General features: G+C 54.4%; 1 protein-coding gene across 1 annotated transcript; it reads right to left on the reverse strand.

Moving 5' to 3' along the window:
- Positions 1-3,381: 3,381 nt before the first annotated feature.
- SFRP5 (secreted frizzled related protein 5) lies at positions 3,382-8,452 on the reverse strand. Its single transcript, XM_069568277.1, has 3 exons — positions 7,680-8,452; positions 5,921-5,998; positions 3,382-4,461 (listed from the first exon to the last, which is right to left on the reverse strand). The coding sequence occupies exons 1-3, from the start codon at positions 8,200-8,202 to the stop codon at positions 4,115-4,117; spliced, it is 948 nt and encodes a 315-aa protein (XP_069424378.1). The 5' UTR covers positions 8,203-8,452; the 3' UTR covers positions 3,382-4,114.
- Between the last annotated feature and the right edge of the window lie 8,606 nt (positions 8,453-17,058).

A 17,058-nucleotide genomic window follows, 5' to 3' on the forward strand; every position in this document is an offset into this window, starting at 1 on the left:
GCTGACGGGGCTGAGACGGGAGGAGGAATGAGGGGGCGTGCTCGCAGGGACCTTGGGGTGGGATCTGAGCAGGGCCCCCTGAAATCTTCCTGTGAGGCAGGGTAGCAGAAGCCCTGCTGCCTCCACACCGATCATGCCCGCCTGTCTTTGGCTTTGCCCCCTGTAGGCAGTAGACCCCAGGGTTAAGAGCGTGGGGGTCAAATCCTCACCCCACTGCTAAGTGCAGCTGTGTGTCCTTCAATAAGTGCATTAACTTCTCTGAACCTCAGCCTCCTCATCATTAAAATTGTTGTTTAGTTGCTAAGTCGCGTCTGACTCTTCTGTGACGCCGTGGACTGTAGCCCACCAGGCTCCTCTGTCCATGGGATTTCCCAGACAAGAATACTGGAGTGGGTTGCCGTTTCTTCCTCCAGGGGATCTTTCCGACCCAGGGATCGAACCCAGGTCTCCTGTGTTGCAAGTGGGTCCTTTACCACTGAGCCACCTCATCGTTAATGTGGGGACGGGGAATTCCCTAGGAGTCCAGTGGTTAGGATCTGCACTTTCCCACCACAGGGGGCACAAGGTCAGTGCCTGGTCAAGGAACTAAAGATTCTGCATGCTGCTCGGTGTAGCCAAATTCAACAATTAATTAAAAACAAATGGGGATAATAATAGTACCTTCACTGGGACGTTTAAGTAAGAATGCCAAAGTACTTGGTTATTTATATATTAATGGGCTTGATATATTGAGTGCTAGTGTAGTAGTTACTATATGTTTTCTCCGCGCTACCGCCCTACATTCCCGGGTATGTATTTTCTGATACAAAACCCCAAATGTAGACTCTCTCACCTTTCTAGAAGTAACAGTTACGGCCTTTAGATGTCCCTGCCTTCCTGCCAGAAGCATTTCTTAGTTGGTTAACAAATCAATTAGAAATTTAATAAGCACTGTTTTGCACAAGCACTGTGCTAGGTCAAGGCCTTTGGTTAATAAAAGTACTAATGACTATTTAATGAACATTTTCTAAATGCTGGGCCTTGTTTCCAGGTACTTTTTCATGCATTTCTCCACTTAACGCTCAGCCACCCTGTGAAGCAGACACAGTTACTCCATTTTCTGGCTGGGCGGTGGTCCCAGAGTCACATGGTCGTTAGGTCACAGCATTGGAACCCGAGCTGGGCTCTGCCGCCTCTGTCTCCGGATCCTGAGTGTTGGAGGCCTTCCCCGAATCCCTTCTGTTCACTGTCAGAACGCTCCTCTTGTCCTCAACTGAAACACTTGACTTCCTTGCTCCCTTGCAACTGGGGCTGGCCATGTGACTTGAGTGTTGGCTGGTGAGCGAGAAGTGGAAATCTACCAGGTGGGACTTGTTGGGAAATTACTGTTTTCCTGATCAAAAGGGCCAGAGGCAGCTGACGGGCAGCTTTTGCTCTTAGCCCTTCCCTGCCTTGCTCCCTGGAATGTGGCTGAGGAGTTGGGAGGAGGAGGCACCCCCTCCCCCGCCCCCCCAGGCAGAGCAGGAACACAGAACGAGCCTGGGACGTGGACCTCCCAGCTCCAGACCCCCTTGCATGGGGAAGCCCCGCTGTCTCTGGGGGTTTCTGCTCCTCACAGTCACCGACACGCAGTGCAGATGGTCGCGGGGCGGCCCCCACCCCCTGTCTCAGGCTGGCCAGGAGGGAGTGTTCTGTGGCTGGACAGAATGGGCAAGGGCTCAGGCCTTGCTGGTCCTCTTGGGTGTCCAGTCCCAGGGAAGAGGGTCCTGGGGGCTCTGACAGCAGGTGCTGGGGACAGAGGTGAGGTGCAGTGCGGAGCCTGCTGCCTGTGTAGGGGTGAGTGAGGAGCGCTTTGCCGGGCCTCCCAGGATGGGCTCAGGGAGCCCCTCCTCGGCCGCTTCCTCTCACGGGCTGCCAGCACCTGACAGAGGTCAGTATTGTACTCCGGCCAGAGGCAGCCCAAGCCCTGTGTGTTCAGTGGAAAAATAATTCCTGGGCCTGGTTGACCATAGAAGTGTCCATAAATATTTGGTCGGGGTAGGAGGCTGGGAGACAAGGGGTGGATTCAGGGAGCCAGGTGGGCTGGGCAGGCTTTGGGCGAGGGTGGGTGGCAGCGGTGTCCTCAGAGGAAGGAGAAACAAGCGGGCCTCTGCCGCTCCTGACCTGTGGTGGGGCCACCTGACTGCCAGGGAGGTGATTTATGGTTGGCTGTCAGACCACCTGTTAGCTGGCACTGTCCTCTTCGTTTCTCGCTTCTCTGAGAGCTGCGGGAGCAAGCCAGGGTTTTTCCTCATCTCGAGAGAGAACGTGGCTCCATTGTTTCAGAGGAGCAGCAGGTCTTGATTGGACTTGGCATCCCAGCTGAACCCCAGTTGGTGAGGAAAGCAGTCTAGTGATGTCTGCAGCCCCCCTGCTCAGTGCATCTGCCCTGTCCCTCAGCATCTGCTGATGGTACCCCAGGATGCTTTCCTGGCATCATCCCTCCCGTATTCTGGACATTTGAGTGACAGTAACCTGTCGCCTCCGTTTCAAGGCTTCTCCCCTTGCTGCCTCATCCAGCTCAAGGTAGCAGCCTCCCTTTTCTCTGAGCTCACCAAAGAAGCCCCTGGAAGCATTAGAGCTGGTCCCCTCCCTGCAGGACTGCTCCAGCCTGAAGAAGCTCAGCCCTCCTCGCCCTCCTCCGGCCTCAGCCGTTGGCTTATCTGAATGGAAGTTCTCAGCCCTGGCTGCACACCACCCAGGGGGCACCTGGAAATGCTGATTTCGGAGCACCCTCCAGAGGTTCAGGTTTAAGTGCTTTAGCGTAGGGCCTAGTATTTTGTAAAAGCTCCCCAAGTGCTTCAAAGTGTTAAAGGTCTGAGCTGCTGCGGTTCTCACCAGCTCAGGCGATACTGATGCTCCAGGGACCAGCTTGGAGTAGCACCTGTTCACACCACCATCTCCTACACGTCCAGCGTCCAGGGGTGTCTGAGCTCTGAAGGGGTAGGAGTGACAAGTTAGGCCTCTGGCCCTTCAGAGTAGTTCCCTGTGGCCCAGCCTCTTGGGGGCTCCTTGGAGCGGGCACTGCCCATGTCAGGGAGATGCTGCAGGACCACGGGAACCTTCTGAGTGTGGGAGAAGGCTGGGGAACTTGGCATCTCTGTCCTTCCTCTGAGACAAAAGGATAGTCATCCCCATTGCTCACTTAGTCTCATTGTGGGGTTAAGAAGGGTGACCCTTGCTGTGTGTTCTCAGTGGATCCTGCAAAAAACATGGGAATTGCTCTTTTTAGGCATTCCAAGTATGTCTGTGTGGACAGACTGTGGGTTACAAAAAGGTCTCTTTCTCAAAGTCCCTTCTGAATGGCCCCTGGCCCTCCCTCCTGGAACTAGCTGACAAAGAAGTCACCTGGTCAAAATCAACTGTTTGTTTTCTTTGATTTAATTAAAAACTTAAAAAAAAAAATAGAGAACGAAATCCTACCTGCATCAGTCTAGTACCTATGGCCTCTCAGCAGAAGAAATAATTTATGGTCATCAGGATATAGGGACACGTGGAGGCTGAGGAGCGAGCTTCTGGGAGGGGGCTGGGCTGGGCTGGGCTTCTCCCCAGTCCAGTGGGGAAGGAGACAGGCAGAGATGGGGGAGGTGGGAAAGTGTGGCTGGAGGGCACCATGACCCTTTCCTCTGGGGGTATGATGACACATGAAGGGGCATGGGGGCCGGGAACTGTCCCCCAAGTAGCTCAGCCCAATGCCAAGACTTCCCTCTCCCGGGCGAGGCCCCATCGCCAACAGAGGGGCTGACACCACCGGCTCCCCTGGAAGCCACCTCCTCAGGCTGCTCCGAGCCCCTGCACCGTTCCCTCGCTCTCTCCTCTCGGCTTACTTTCTGAGACCCTGGGGCTTCCCCCGAACTGAGAAAGGCCTGGTTCTCTGGGAGCAAACCTCCAAGGACCCAGAACCCCTCGGTCAAGGACAGCCTGGCTCCGTGTCCATCCCTTAGTGCCTGTGTTTGCCCAGCTCTGTGTGAACCACCCTGCGGCAGGGGCTGGGTCAGCTTGGGGGAGGGGGAGGCCAGGTGGGCAAAGGAGAGAGTGCCCCAGGGATGGGGACCGAGGACAGGGCATGGCTGGGTGGGGCAGGGAGGAGAGCCCTTCAGTGGGGCTCTGCCGCCCCATAGAAGAAGGGGTAGTAAAGGGAGCAGGGGTAGGAGAACATGAACTTGACTGCGAACTTCATCTCCTTGTTCTTCTTGTCCCAGCGGTAGACGGCCATGAGCAGCAGCTGTCCGTCTACTTTGCGGCCCATGACCAGGAAGCTGCCAGCCAGGCTGTCCAGCTGTGGGCAGGGGCAGCCAGCGCCATTCTTCATGTGCAGCACGAGCCTCTTGGTGTCCTTGCGCTTCAGGGGGCCTGGCTTGAGCAGCTTCTTCTTTTTCTGGGCTCCAATCAGCTTCCGGTCCCCATTCTCTATCTTGATCTCCTTGATGCGCATTTTGACCACTGTGTGTGGGGGGTGGACAGGGGGCCAGCCATGAGAACCGTCAGGCTTGCTTAGGATGCTGGTGACCCCATGCTTGGTGCTCTGCCTGAAGCTCCAGGCCTGGGGCTTGGAGAGATGGGGCTTCCACATGTATACTTAAAAAGCTCCCACCAGGTGCTGGACTTGTACAGACATTATCGGCTTTCATCCTGACATGAATGGGTGTGGTGGGGAAATGAGGTTTGGAAAGGTGGTGATGGGCGTAAATTCTAGAGCCTGGCTCGAACTGAGATCCAGGCTGTGCCTTTCCAGGAAAGCAGGTGCAGGGTGGAGAGCTGTCCTTGGGGAGTGAAGTTGGGCGTGGGCTCCCCAGGGAAGGGAAAATATTGGGGGTGGAGATAACTCTTGGAGGGAGCGTTTGGTGGAGGGGGTCCTTGTAATGCAGGAAGGCTGGACTTCGTGGTCTCGGGATGGATGCTTCCAAATAGGATTTCTGGCTGTGTGTGTGCATATGTGTGGAGGGTGTTTGGAGCAGTGGTGGGCTGGTAAATGCTAGACTGCCAGCTCTGGGGAGGGGCTGCTCTGTAGCACGTGCTGATTTCCCCACTGTGATGCGCAGGGTTGGGAAGCGCTGCAGTCACCTCTGTAACGTGTGTGTGACTGTGTAGTGTGGTGCTGCCTGTTTTTGTGTATAAGAGGATGTCTGTGGTATGTGTAAGAGTTTGTAGGATGTTTGTGGAGTGTGTGGCTAGTGGGCGAGGTGATTAAAGAGCCTAATAGAGCAGGGCGTGGTCACTTAGGGTAGCATCCTCCTTCTTCGGGCCTCTGGGTCCCCATCTCTGGGAGAAGCCAGAGAGTAACTTTGGCCACCCAGAGAGAGACATTGTTATAAAAATCTTCTTTCTCTCCCACCCCCTCTTTTTCTCTCTTGGACATACACACACCTTGCAGTAATAATGTTCTCTTCCCAAACAGACTAACAACATAAAAGACCTGCTACGGGAAGGGTTTCGTTGCTTTCTCTTTTTTAGAGACAACGAGGCTAAGGCACAAAACAGGAACCAACCGGGCAAAGACCACAGGCTCGGCCGTGTGGTCTGCACAGGAGCCAGGTCCTGACTGTCCCAGGAATGAGGAGGCTCCAGGATGAAGCTGTGGGGCTGGGGACCACAGCACCCCCAGCCAGAGATGCATCAGGTACTAGGCAGAGGTGCCCGGAGACCAGGGGGCTACGCTTCCGTCCTGGAACCCATCTCTCCCCTCTGCTGCCCCCATCCATCTCTGGACCAAGGCTGCCTCCCACAAAGAGAATCCAGCCCTGGAAGCCCTTCTGTAGGCAGTGTCAAGGAAAGGGTGCAAGAGCCCTGGCCAGGGATGGACCATGGCCTTGAGGGGCTTCTGAAGTCCCTGGGATGCCAAAAAAAGAAAAAGTGCATTTCTCTGGGGAGAGGGCAGTGGCCATGTAGGCTCTACACTCACCGAAGTCGCTGGAACACATCTGCTCCATGAGTCCGTCAGCGCTGTGCTCCATCTCACACTGGGCACAGATCTTGGTCACTGAAGAGAGAAGCAGGGGTGGGGTGAGGGGATCAGAGGCCAAAGAGCCAAACTTAGGGTTCAGGCTCCCCCACTGACCAGCCACCTCCGCCGCCCAAGCCTCCACTTCCCCATCAGGAGTCGGGATGACGGTAATGATCATGCTCACTGAGTGGTTGTGAGATTCCAGAGACGAGGTTGTGAAGGGACAAAACTGACCAGGTGGGCATGGCTGCCCCGTGACCCTGGCAGCTGCGCCCATCATGTGCGCTGCCTTCTTCTATAGCGCCTGGCCTGTCCCTGTGTCTCTGCCTCCTGGCGGGCCGCCCCATCATGGCAGGGCGAGGGGCTCAAAGAGGGTGGGAGTGGGAGGGCAGAGCCAGGTGGGATTCCAAGAATGGGATTTCCCTGCCTTCCAAGTTTGAGCTCCAAGAAAACCAGAATGAAAGAGCTCTGCCAGGATCCGTGCTGGGGCCATGCTGTTCCTGCTTGAGCAGGTGTCTCTCCCTTCCTGGTTCCATTTCGAACCCAAGAATAGGGAGTTTCCCTTCTCTCAACACCCTCTGGTTACAAGACCCCCAGCCAGCCTTGACTCTCAGGTCCCATGTGGTTGCGTGGGACTGGGGATAGCATGGGTGAGGCTAGCTCTGAGGGGTGGGTGGGCTGTGGTGGGGTTCAGTTGCTTTTGGGGGGCCGGGTTAGATAGAAAACAGGGGCAGTGCTGCCCCTTGGGAGAGTCCCAGAGCCAGGGGCGTCCTAGATTCTCATATCAGCCACCCAGGCGAAGCTTCCTTGCCTGGTGCCACTGTTTCTTCTCCTGTCTGGTGTCCAACAGGGGCTTACTCTGTCTGAAAGGAGGTTGGCAGACAGTGGGGAGAAGAATGAAGGGGGTGCACAGTGAAGGGGGGGCTGAGAGCAGAGAGGAATGAGGGGTAATGGGATGGGGGTGGGGAGGAAGGTGCCACTTAAGAGTCTAGAAGTTTGGGGAACCTGAGATTGCTTCCTATTTTACAATGAGGAGACAGAGGCTCAACTCGCCCAAGGGCTCCTTGTTGGGGGCAGAGCCTGGCACCCTGCTCACCATTCTGCTCTGCGGTCTCCCTGCCTGGGGCACTGGGGAAAGAGTGGGAGAATTTAGGGTTCCCAGGCTCAGAAAATAGGGTCAGGGTGGAAACCATAGGCCAGAATTGCATTTAGCCCCTAGTCTTTGGCTACATCTTTTCCCCTAGCCTCTGCCCCTCCCCAAATCCCAGCTCAGGTGGGGGTCCAGGGCTGCTGAGGCCAAAGGCATCTTTAGCAACCCTGGGCATCTGTGGGCTGAGAGAGTGATATAAGGCATTTATCGGAAGCCTCAGGATGGGGTGACAGGACTCCCCACTCCCCACGCCCTGGGATTCCAGAAGTTTAGGAAGGTGGAAGCTGCGAGGGAAAGCCAGGAGAGGTTTCAGAACAGTTTTAATGGGAGAGAACCAGTTTGAACGTCCAGAGCCGCAAGGAGGCACTACTCTGGCAGGCCATGGGGGATGGGAAGGCTGGAAGGCTCCGGGGGGACATGCAGGGCTGAGTAAAGACTGTGTGTGTGTGTGTGTGTGTGTGTGTCTAGAGGAGGTGGCACCTCTAGAGGGCTGTGGCATCCATCGGGGTCCGCCTCACGGGTACCCAAGGGCAGTCGGAGCGCAGGGGGCGGGGGCGGGAGCGCTACCTGGAGGCGCGGTGGCGGGCAGGTGCCCGAACTGCACAGCGATGCAGAGGTCGTTGTCCGGGGGGAACTTGTGACAGCGCAGCATCTCGGGCCAGGGGAAGCCATAGGCCTCCATGAGCGGCGCGCAGCCGGCGCGCACGGCCTCGCACAGCGAGCGGCACGGGTAGATGGGCCGGTCGAGGCAGACGGGCGCGAAGAGCGAGCAGAGGAAGACCTGCGTGTCCGAGTGGCAGCGCTTGGCCAGCAGCGGCAGCCAGCTGCTCGCCTGCTGCTTCACCTCGGCCAGGCTCTCGTGCTCCAGCAGGTTGGGCAGCCGCATGCGCTTGTAGCCCACCGTGTGGCAGAGCGGCAGGTCGGCGGGGATGTCGAGGCACTGGGGCGGCTTGGAGTACGAGCGCCCGTGCAGCGGCTCGGTCTGCCAGCCGTAGTAGTCGTACTCCTCGCCCCGCGCCGGCGCCCCGTGCAGCGCCCCCAGCAGCAGCGCCAGCGCGGCCGCCCGCGCGCCCCCCGCCGCCGCCCGCATGGCTGCGCAGGCCCCCGACACTCCGTTGCCGCTGAGGTCGCCCGAGTGGATGGCAGCCTCGCTCCGCTCCCGGGCGCACCGAGTGATCCTGGCGCCTCCCACCTCGGGGTCCAGCCCCGGCCTCGCCGCGCGCCGCAGCCAATCTCCGGCCGCCGGGCGCCCGCCCCAAGGCGGGGAGGCAGGGTGGCGCCCCCTCCGCCCCTCCTGCCCTGGGGCCCGCGCGGCCCGCCCAGAGTCCCGCCCGCTCGTGCGCCCCTCTCCCGCTCGCCTGCTCCCCCGCCAGTGCTCCAGCCTCGCCTTGCGCCTCTCGCCAGGACTCCTTCACCTCCCTAGGCTTTTTCCTCGTCTCTAGCCGGCTCCTTATCTCTCTTCGACATAGCCTCTCCTGTTCCTTTTCTCACTCACTTCACTTGGTTATCTCTCCGTCTCGGCCTTTACCCCTCTGCTCTGTTTTCTCTTTCCTGACACCTGGGTTCTCCCCTTTCCCGGCAGGAGGCTTCTGGCTTCTCGCACCCTCCTGGTGCAGCCGGGCAAGTGCTTCACCCCCAGTGCTCACGCATTTATGGAGTTCTTGCCTGGTTCCGGGCAGCTGTGCTGACTGCTGGGGAATGAGAGATGGATGTGATCCAGAGCCCACCTCCCGGACATCCCAGCTTAGCGGGGGCCAAGATAATCATACCTGCTGTTTAGTGAGCACTTATTTAGTGCCTCAGACACTGCACAGCACTTCATAACCTTATCAGCTACTTCCGATGATGGCTAGTACTTACTGGGTGCTTCCCATGTGGCAAGTCTTTCTGACCACATCACATAAACGACCTCACTTAATTCTCAGAATAAGGGTATAAGATGGGTACGTACTACGACCATCTGTGCTCTACAGATAAAGGCACTGACCTAAAAAGATTAAGTAGGGATTGGAGCCAGGACCTGAATCCAGATCTGATTCCGAGAGTCAGAGCCCGGTCATGACCAGGGGTTCTGGATCCTGAGTCTGTAGGCTTAGTGACTGCGTGTCTGGGGAGTGGGGTGGGGAGGGAGACTCAGAGAAGGGAAATAACTGGCCCTTCCTTCACGTTGCAAACAAACGAAGGAGCCATGATTTGAACCCAGATGTTTGGTTCCAAAGACCCAGGGAACTATTCAGCCCTGAGATAAATTTCAGCCTAGAGTAGGAGATACTGAGGGAGGAGAGTGTATCTCCTCTGGGAGCCTAGAGAAGGAAGGAATTGAGGAGGATATCCAGGGAGGCATCAGAGAAGGGGCAGGGTTTCAGGGACCCCATGTTTGGGGTCCATCTGGATCCTGCCTTCCATTGGCTTTCCTGTGGGAGGAGCTTTGGCTAAGAAGCTTAGAAGTGGGGTGGGATGGGGGGGGGGGCTTCTTCCTGAGAACCTAACTGGAGACCTGACTCCCCAGCCTTTGTTGGGGAGGGTACCCTGGGGAGGAGTCTTGTAGCAGGGTTTGGGGTGCTCTGAGCTAGGGGAAGAAGTTCTGGGGCACTTGCCCCCTACCCTCTTGCCCTCAAATCCTCCCCACCCCATTCTCCTGAATGTCTCTAAGGCTCCCATCTTCCCACAGATCTATCCTTGCAGTGCTAGTGGGGGGCAGTGGAGGACCACTTCTCTTAACAGTCGAATGACGCACACACAACACTTACTGTGTGCAAGGCTTGAGATGCGTATCCCACAGATGGGGACACAGAAATACAAAAGACATCAGGCCTGCCTCGTCTGATCTAGCTTTGAGAAAAAGACACAAGACATGGCTGAGGAGGCAAAGGAAGATTGGGCAGAGCCCTCGGGTGGAACAGCCTTCTGTTGTTTTGATGTCCAGGAACATACTGTCCTCCCATTTCTCCCTCTCCCAGCTCCAGCATGAGAGGTTCTGGGATGGCCACTCAGAAGGCGAAGGGCCATTCCCTGCGGCGGCAGAGAGTGTAGTGTAGCAGTGGTGCAAGATCTTGGACTCTGCAGACAGAAAGAGCCAGGTTCACATCTGAGTGTATCCTCCATGAGTGACGACCTTGGGCGCATACTTAGCTATTCTGGCCCTTCATTTCCTTGTTTGTGAAATAGAACCTCTTCAGCAGATGTTGTGAGGGGCAAACAAAGTGGTGCATGGAAAGAAAGCCTCCTGCACAATGCCAGCACATAATGGGCATCCGGGAATGTTAGCTCGCCAAGGGATGTGTGACTTTAGGATATAAATATGGTGTGTGCTCTGAAAGCTCCCTCGGACACCTTGGCCCTGGCTCCGGCTTGGGACTCTGAGCAGCAATTCTGCTCCCTGCACTCCAGCTTACCCCTCACCCCCTGCTCTGGGCTTGGCAGAGCTTCTCTACTCCAGGGGAAGTGTGGTTTGGGGCACTGGCAAGAGTGTTGGAGCTCCCAGGTGGTTGAACAAGGTGCTGGCTCCCTGGGCAGCTGTGCTGTTTTTTGGCGTCCCAGTGCCTGGCCTGGACAGAGTGAAGCATTGTTTCTGGGCTGCTTATGTAAGAACTGCACATGGTCTGAGAGCCGGGGGCGTCTGTACCTGGCAGCTCCAGGGCCTCTGAAGGGCAGAGGGGCGAGGCTGGAAACCTCCTGGAAGAGGAGGATGGGTAGCCTTTACCTGACAATTTTGCCTGGAGGGCCCCTGAGGCTCCTGGATATGGGGCCTGTGATGAAACTGAGGTGGGAAGCCATTCAGGGAGGCAGCCATTCAGGGAGGCTCTCCCTCTGTGGCCAGGCCGGCTGATTACTTTGGCCCTGGTGCCAGAGCAAGGAGGGGGCTGTGCTCTGACGTGGTCTCCCTTCTTGATGAGCCTGCTCCAGGGCCAGGGCAGCTAGGCGAAGCGCTTGGCATCCTGACATCTGTCCATCCGGGAGCATCTGCTGTCTGTCCAGGCACACGTTTCCCCCAGCTGATGGAGGAACCTGCTTGTTCAAAACAATGTGTACTCATGGTTTGTTGTGAGCAAAGTTCTACACAGATAACTCTTTGATTGGACTTGCTAATTATGAGGTATTCTCTGGTGGTCCAGTGGTTAGCACTCCTTGCTAAGATCCCGTAAGCTGTGCAGTGGGGCCAACAAACAGCTGGCTAGTTAATGTTATCAAAACCTACATTTTTTCTTTGCAGCATGTGGGAGCTTGTTCGAGAGCTTATTCCCTGGATCCAGGATTCCTGTGATCAGGATCATAGACCAGGGAAGTCCCTATTTTCCTGCTTTTTCAGTGCCTACTTCAGTGGTTCTCCTTGTGGTCAGGGTTCCCTTGAGGGTCCCCAAGTGCCTTTTAGGGAGTCTACAAGGTTAAAATTGTACGTAAGTTGAAGATCTACTCAAAGTGCAAGAAAGACCAGTGAATTTTAAGGATTTTATTTTGTTGAGGAAGAAAAGTTTATTGATGTGGATTCAGATTCTATATTACAACCAACATTGAAGGAATTGCCACATGTCAATATTTTGGTGGTATCAATTTGATAGCCATAATATCTGAAAAGGCTATTAAAATACTCTCTTTTTTACATTTCTATGTAAAGCCAAATTTTCTCCATATATGTCAACCAAAATAACATGTAACAACAAATTGAATACAGCTGATATCTGACTGTCTTCTGTTAACCTAGACATAAACGAGACAGTGAAAGTATAAAACGGTACCACTCTTTTCACTATTTTTTTTGTTTTGTAAAATATAACTCTTTTTCACATGATTTGCTATTTCTGTTAACATAATGGGTGTATTATGGTTGTTTGAAATGAATTAATATTTTTTTTCCAGTTTTCATTTTAACCATGGTAGATACTAATAGGTATAAATCTATATAAACAAAAGTTCTTTAATTTAAAATTTCAATTTTTAAGGGTGTAGAGAGGTCTTGAGATCAAAAAGTTTAAGAACCATGGGCTTATTTCCTCTGTTCATTTCTGACAGAGGTGTATGAAATCTACCTTGTGGGTCTGCTAATTTTTCTTTTTTTTTTCTCTTTTGATTCAGTTTTGCTTTTTACACTTTGAAGCTGCATTGTTAGCAGCATAAAGTTTTGTGATTATTATGTGTTCTGGTTGGATTGTAATTTTTATCTGTTTGAAATAGCCTCCTTTGTTCCTTTTAATCTTTAGTCATGGGAAAAGTGATTTCATGAACTAACATTTAGCTAGCACCTGCTGTGGGCCAGGCGTACATGAGAAAGAGTGTCTATACTGGCCCATGTGGAGAGTGTGGGCTCATAAAAGCAGTGAAGCGTAGTGGGAGAAGTCAGGGCTTTGAGTCAGACTGACTGGTGGTGAATTCCAGCCGCATCCTAGTTGTGTGTCTTTGGACATATGTCTGTTGGACTTTGGACCTGAATTTGTTTATTTGCAAAATGCGGTTAGTAACATTTACTTACTGGGTGGTGGTGAAGATGTACTGGATACAGGATGGCAGAAGCATGTGGCAGAGCGCCCGGCGTATGGTGGCTCTGTGATGAGTGCTAGAACAGAGCCATAGCAGGAGGTCTGCCAGGTTTGTGCCCCTCCGAGGCCTCTGGGGGCGGCAGCGTGTCCCGGGGGGGAATGCGCCATGCGTGGAGCTGGAGGATCTCAGTTGTGTGTTTTCAGCTTAATAGCGAGTCCCTCCCACACCCTGAGTGTCAGTTTCCTCATCTGTGCCGTGAGCAACGCGGTCTCTGTCCTGCGTTCTCCACGGGGCCATCCTGAGAATAATGAAAAGGAAGGGCTTTGGGATGATGATGGAGATGAGGCTGACTTTGTCCTTGGCCCAAGGTGGGACCTCTTCTGTCCCCAGCTTTTTTTTTTTTTTTTTAATTTATTTGGCTGCTTAGGTCTTAGTTGGGGCATATGGGATCTAGTTCCCTGACCTAGGACAAAACCCGGACCCCTGTATTGGGAGTGCAGCGTCTTAGCTGCTAGACCACCAGGGAAGTCCCTGTCCCTGGCTGTGTGGAGGTCTTGCCAGCACAAGCTTGCCTGCCTCCTGGCGGAATGTGATGTCTAAGGATGTGAGACTGAATCTTGTCTTTATTCCAGAGCCTCCTGGAATCACCTGCCTTTTGCAGTCTCAGCATTCCCCTGCTGGGACACCTGTCTTCACAGCAACTGCTGCTGTGTGCTCAGCAAAAGGCCCAGGGTGAGTGGCCTGTGAAATGAAGAGAACTATTAGTGCCAGTGGGGACCCATGACTATTGTCCCCCAGCATCCTCCCATCCCCACCGCCCCACTTTCTATAAGAGGAAACTAGAACTTGACCTTCTTGACTCCCAGGCCAGTGTTCTTCCTATCATACTGACAGCACTGTTTTCCTTTCCAGCATTTTAGTTTTGTCAACTTCAAAGTCAACATGTATCCCACAGGCCCATAGCTGTCCCCCGCTTCCTGCTGCACAACCTGTCTCCGGGCAGCAGTTCAGGAAGCCCTGCTCAGGATCTCGGGGCAGTGGTAGCCTTGTCCTGGAGGGCCTGGGCTTATTGCCACTGAGTCGAGTGGCCAGGGAGGTGACCTAGTCTTCCCTTCCAGGAGCTTGGACACCGGCAGGTTTTCCATTTGTCCTGGATCTCATGTGGTTCTGCAAAAAAAGGAGAGGCCAGACTTGTCCTGGGCCTGGGTCGTGGTCTAACTCTAAGAATGCCTGTCTGAGGTACAGGAGGAAGTAAGGTGGAGGGTGGGCATGGCTGGTATTCTTCGGACAGGACTGGGATGGAGAGAAGGACAAGTAACAGTCCCCTATTCACCCTGGGTCCCCAGCACACCTGGGAGGCTGTGGCTAGTGGGCAACCCAGCTAGAAGCATCTCAGAGAGGCACCTACATGTTTGGGTTAAGACCACGAACTTTGGAGACGTCCCTGGTGGTCCAGTGGTTAAGACTCCACACTTCCACTGCAAGGAGCACAGGTTAGGTCCCTGATCAGGGAACTAAGATCCTGCTTGCTGGGAGGCACAGCCAGATATTAAATAATAATAATTTTAAAAAAGACCATGAACTCTGGAACAGGACTGGATTCTAATTTCAGCAATGCTCCTTGACCTTGGGCAAGTTATCTAACCTGTCTGTGCTTCAGTTTCCTCATCTATAAAATGAGAATAATAACTCTAGTGCCTTATAGGATTCCTTCCAAGGCTCTAGGTGGTCCAGGCCTCTTGGCTGGGAGAACTCATAGAACCCCAGACCTCCTTATGCGATCCTCCTCTCCTGGCCATCATCTCTCTAGGTTGGTTTTTTTGTAGTTGCTGGCTTCCCAGCAGGCTGAGGGTTCCACAAGGGCAAGACTTGTCTTGTCCATCTCGGTTTCTCTGGCTCCTAGCACGTAGGAGATGCTCAATACATGTTGCATGAATGAATGACTGATTGGATGGATGAATACTTGGTGGAAGGAAGTAGAAGAAAGGAGTTGTTGGAGCCAAGTGGGTTCAGGTGGGAGCCACCTTCCTTTAACCTTTCTTGGGCTCTTTTGGAATTCTTGGGAGGCCCAGGGAAGATCAGGAGGGCTGTAGGGTGACTGTGGGGAGAGCCATTGAGGACTGAGTGAGTAAGCTGAGAGGTATCAGACGCTTGCTGCGGGGCTGCGGGTGATGCACAAGCCCTCTAAGCTCGTGCGGACCTCCCCCTTCCCCCTACTCTCTTGAACACTTGTTTAGTGCACCCTAGGTCCCTGGCATTATGTTCTGTGCTTTCCCACCCATTGCTTCATTTAATTATTCCACCCGCACTGTGAGGGAGACCTTATCTTCCCCATATAATACGAGAAATTTGAGACCTAGAGAAGTTCAGCAACTTGCCCAGAGTCACACAGCCAAAGAGGAGAGCCAGGATGTGAACCCAGGATTTCCTGCTGTGGCTTGTGACTTGCATTTGAGAAGGGCTGGGAGGAGGTCTACCTTGTCCAGCCCTGACCCAAACAGCTTTACAAGGGAGGGGGTCCCTGGAGCTGGAGCAGATACTTCGGTGGGACTCAAGCAATGAGGCTGCAGTGGTTTGGCCCCCGTTGGCTGGGCCACTGCTCTCAGGGAGTGTGAGGTCTAGAGGGACAGCCAGCTGATAGCCTCTAATCAGCTAGAGTGGGTTCCTGGTGCAGGGTGGAGAGGTGCCCCAAAGCTGCTCTGTGGAGGAGAAAATGAGCAGTGAACACAGAGTCAAAGGCACCTACAATTAGGCTTTTGTCCCTACTGCTTATGTGGGAACTTGAGTAAAGACACAACTCCTCAGGCCTCAGTTTCCCCATCTGCAAAATGGGGACTTTCCTTTTGCAGATTGGCTGGTAAGATTAAACGAGAAGTACCTGAAGATCCTTAAAAGTGCTCTTTCAGTTCTAGTGCTGAAAGAGTTTTGTGCAATCACAGGAGGCAGTCAGTGCAGGGTCCCTAATCTCTCAGCCCCGGCTGTGGCTGCAGGGGGCCCTGGGAACCCTAGATTTACAAAATGTTTCAGCTGATAGCTATTCTCTATTTCGCTGGCTCCTGACCACCCAGGGTCTGGGAAGGCGCTATTAAAGCTCCATAAGTTGTTCTCCATGTTTCCACAAATCAACATAGGATGGCTCATTTGCCCGTGAATATAAGAGCAGATTTCTTTGCTTTTGGCTGGAATCACACGCTCACAGGATGGAACTCCCTCTCTCACGCCAAACAGAAGAATTGGCAGTTCATGCATCTTTGATTATTTAAAAAACAGAGGCTGGGAGAGGGAAGTGCGTGGCCCTGTAAAGGGAACTATAGGTCAGAGAGGCCCCAGGGACCTTTGTGCTCCTGGTGCAGGGAAGGAAGTCAGGAAGCCCCTAGGAGGTCCTGGAGGGCAGGCCGTGGAGGGGAAACCCAGGGCAGGAGTGGTAGGAGTGGGGGCCAGCTGTTGGGGGAACCCTGGGCAGACAATGGCCTCATTAAGGAGAGGGTGCGGGTGGGGAGAAGCTGGGCAGGGCCAGTGAATCTCCTCTCCCCCACCCTAGCCAATGGAGTGATTGTCCTTGGCTGGGAGGGAGCTGGGGCCCTGGCCTGGGAACTGCTGGGCACTTGCCCTGAGGGCCACCGAGGTGGTCGAAGCTTCTTTGCCTGGTCCCAGAATGGGTCTTCTGTGCTCGGACGCTGAGGGTTCAGGCCACAGTGGGGCTACCTGGTGCTTGTTTTTCCAGCTCTCGGGGGTTCAAGGCATGGGTGCCCCACACAAGGCTCTCTGAAAAGGGCCCCTACTTCCCTCCTGCCCACTGCTGGGAAATTGAGGCCCTGATGAGGTTTGTCTGAGATTTGTGCTTGGCCTCACCGGCTGTGCTGTGGCTTTAGGCTGGTTGCTCCACGTCTTGACTCAGTTATTGGAGAAATGCTTCTCAGTTGGGTGGATAGGCTGCCCACTGCCCCCCACCCCCTGCATCTCATTTGGTCATCAGGACCACTGGGGGCTGCTGCTAGCATTTACTGGGCAGGGACCAAGCGTGCTAAATTGCTGTCTCATCCAGTCCAGCCCTGCGGGACCAGGACTTGTTCTGCCCCAAAGGCCGACAGGGCCCCTGTGAAGAAGCACTCAGATCAGTGCTTTTTGCCAGTGGTGTTTTTAAAATAAGGCGATCCTATTTTCAAATGATGTGGCTTGTGGGAACTCAGCAGATAAGACAGGTGAGAAGGGGGGCGAGTGTGGTGAGGGCTGTGGTGGGGCCCAGAGCCCTGCCCCCAGGCATTCCTGTCCCCCACAGTGGCCCCTGACCAGTGTGGACTCTCTCCAGGGCCATGTGCAGCCAACTGGGCCCTGTTTGGCTGTTCTGAATGTTCTGATTGCTCAGACTTCTGTTCCGATTGGCCGGTGGTTACCCTGAATCATTGGTCAAAAACGAATCTCTGCTGGCTCCGATGGTAAAGAATCTGCCTGCAACGCAGGAGACTGAGGT

Source organism: Ovis canadensis, chromosome 22, assembly GCF_042477335.2.
Source record: "Ovis canadensis isolate MfBH-ARS-UI-01 breed Bighorn chromosome 22, ARS-UI_OviCan_v2, whole genome shotgun sequence".
NCBI classification, from domain to species: Eukaryota; Metazoa; Chordata; class Mammalia; order Artiodactyla; family Bovidae; genus Ovis; species Ovis canadensis.

Coding starts and splice junctions, on each gene's coding strand:
- SFRP5 (XM_069568277.1), bottom strand. CDS start 8,202: ATGCGGGCGGCGGCGGGGGGCGCGCGGGCGGCCGCGCTGGCGCTGCTG. Junction 5,999..7,679: donor GCCCGCCACCGCGCCTCCAG/GTAGCGCTCCCG, acceptor TTCTCTCTTCAG/TGACCAAGATCTGTGCCCAG. Junction 4,462..5,920: donor GATGTGTTCCAGCGACTTCG/GTGAGTGTAGAG, acceptor CCCCACACACAG/TGGTCAAAATGCGCATCAAG.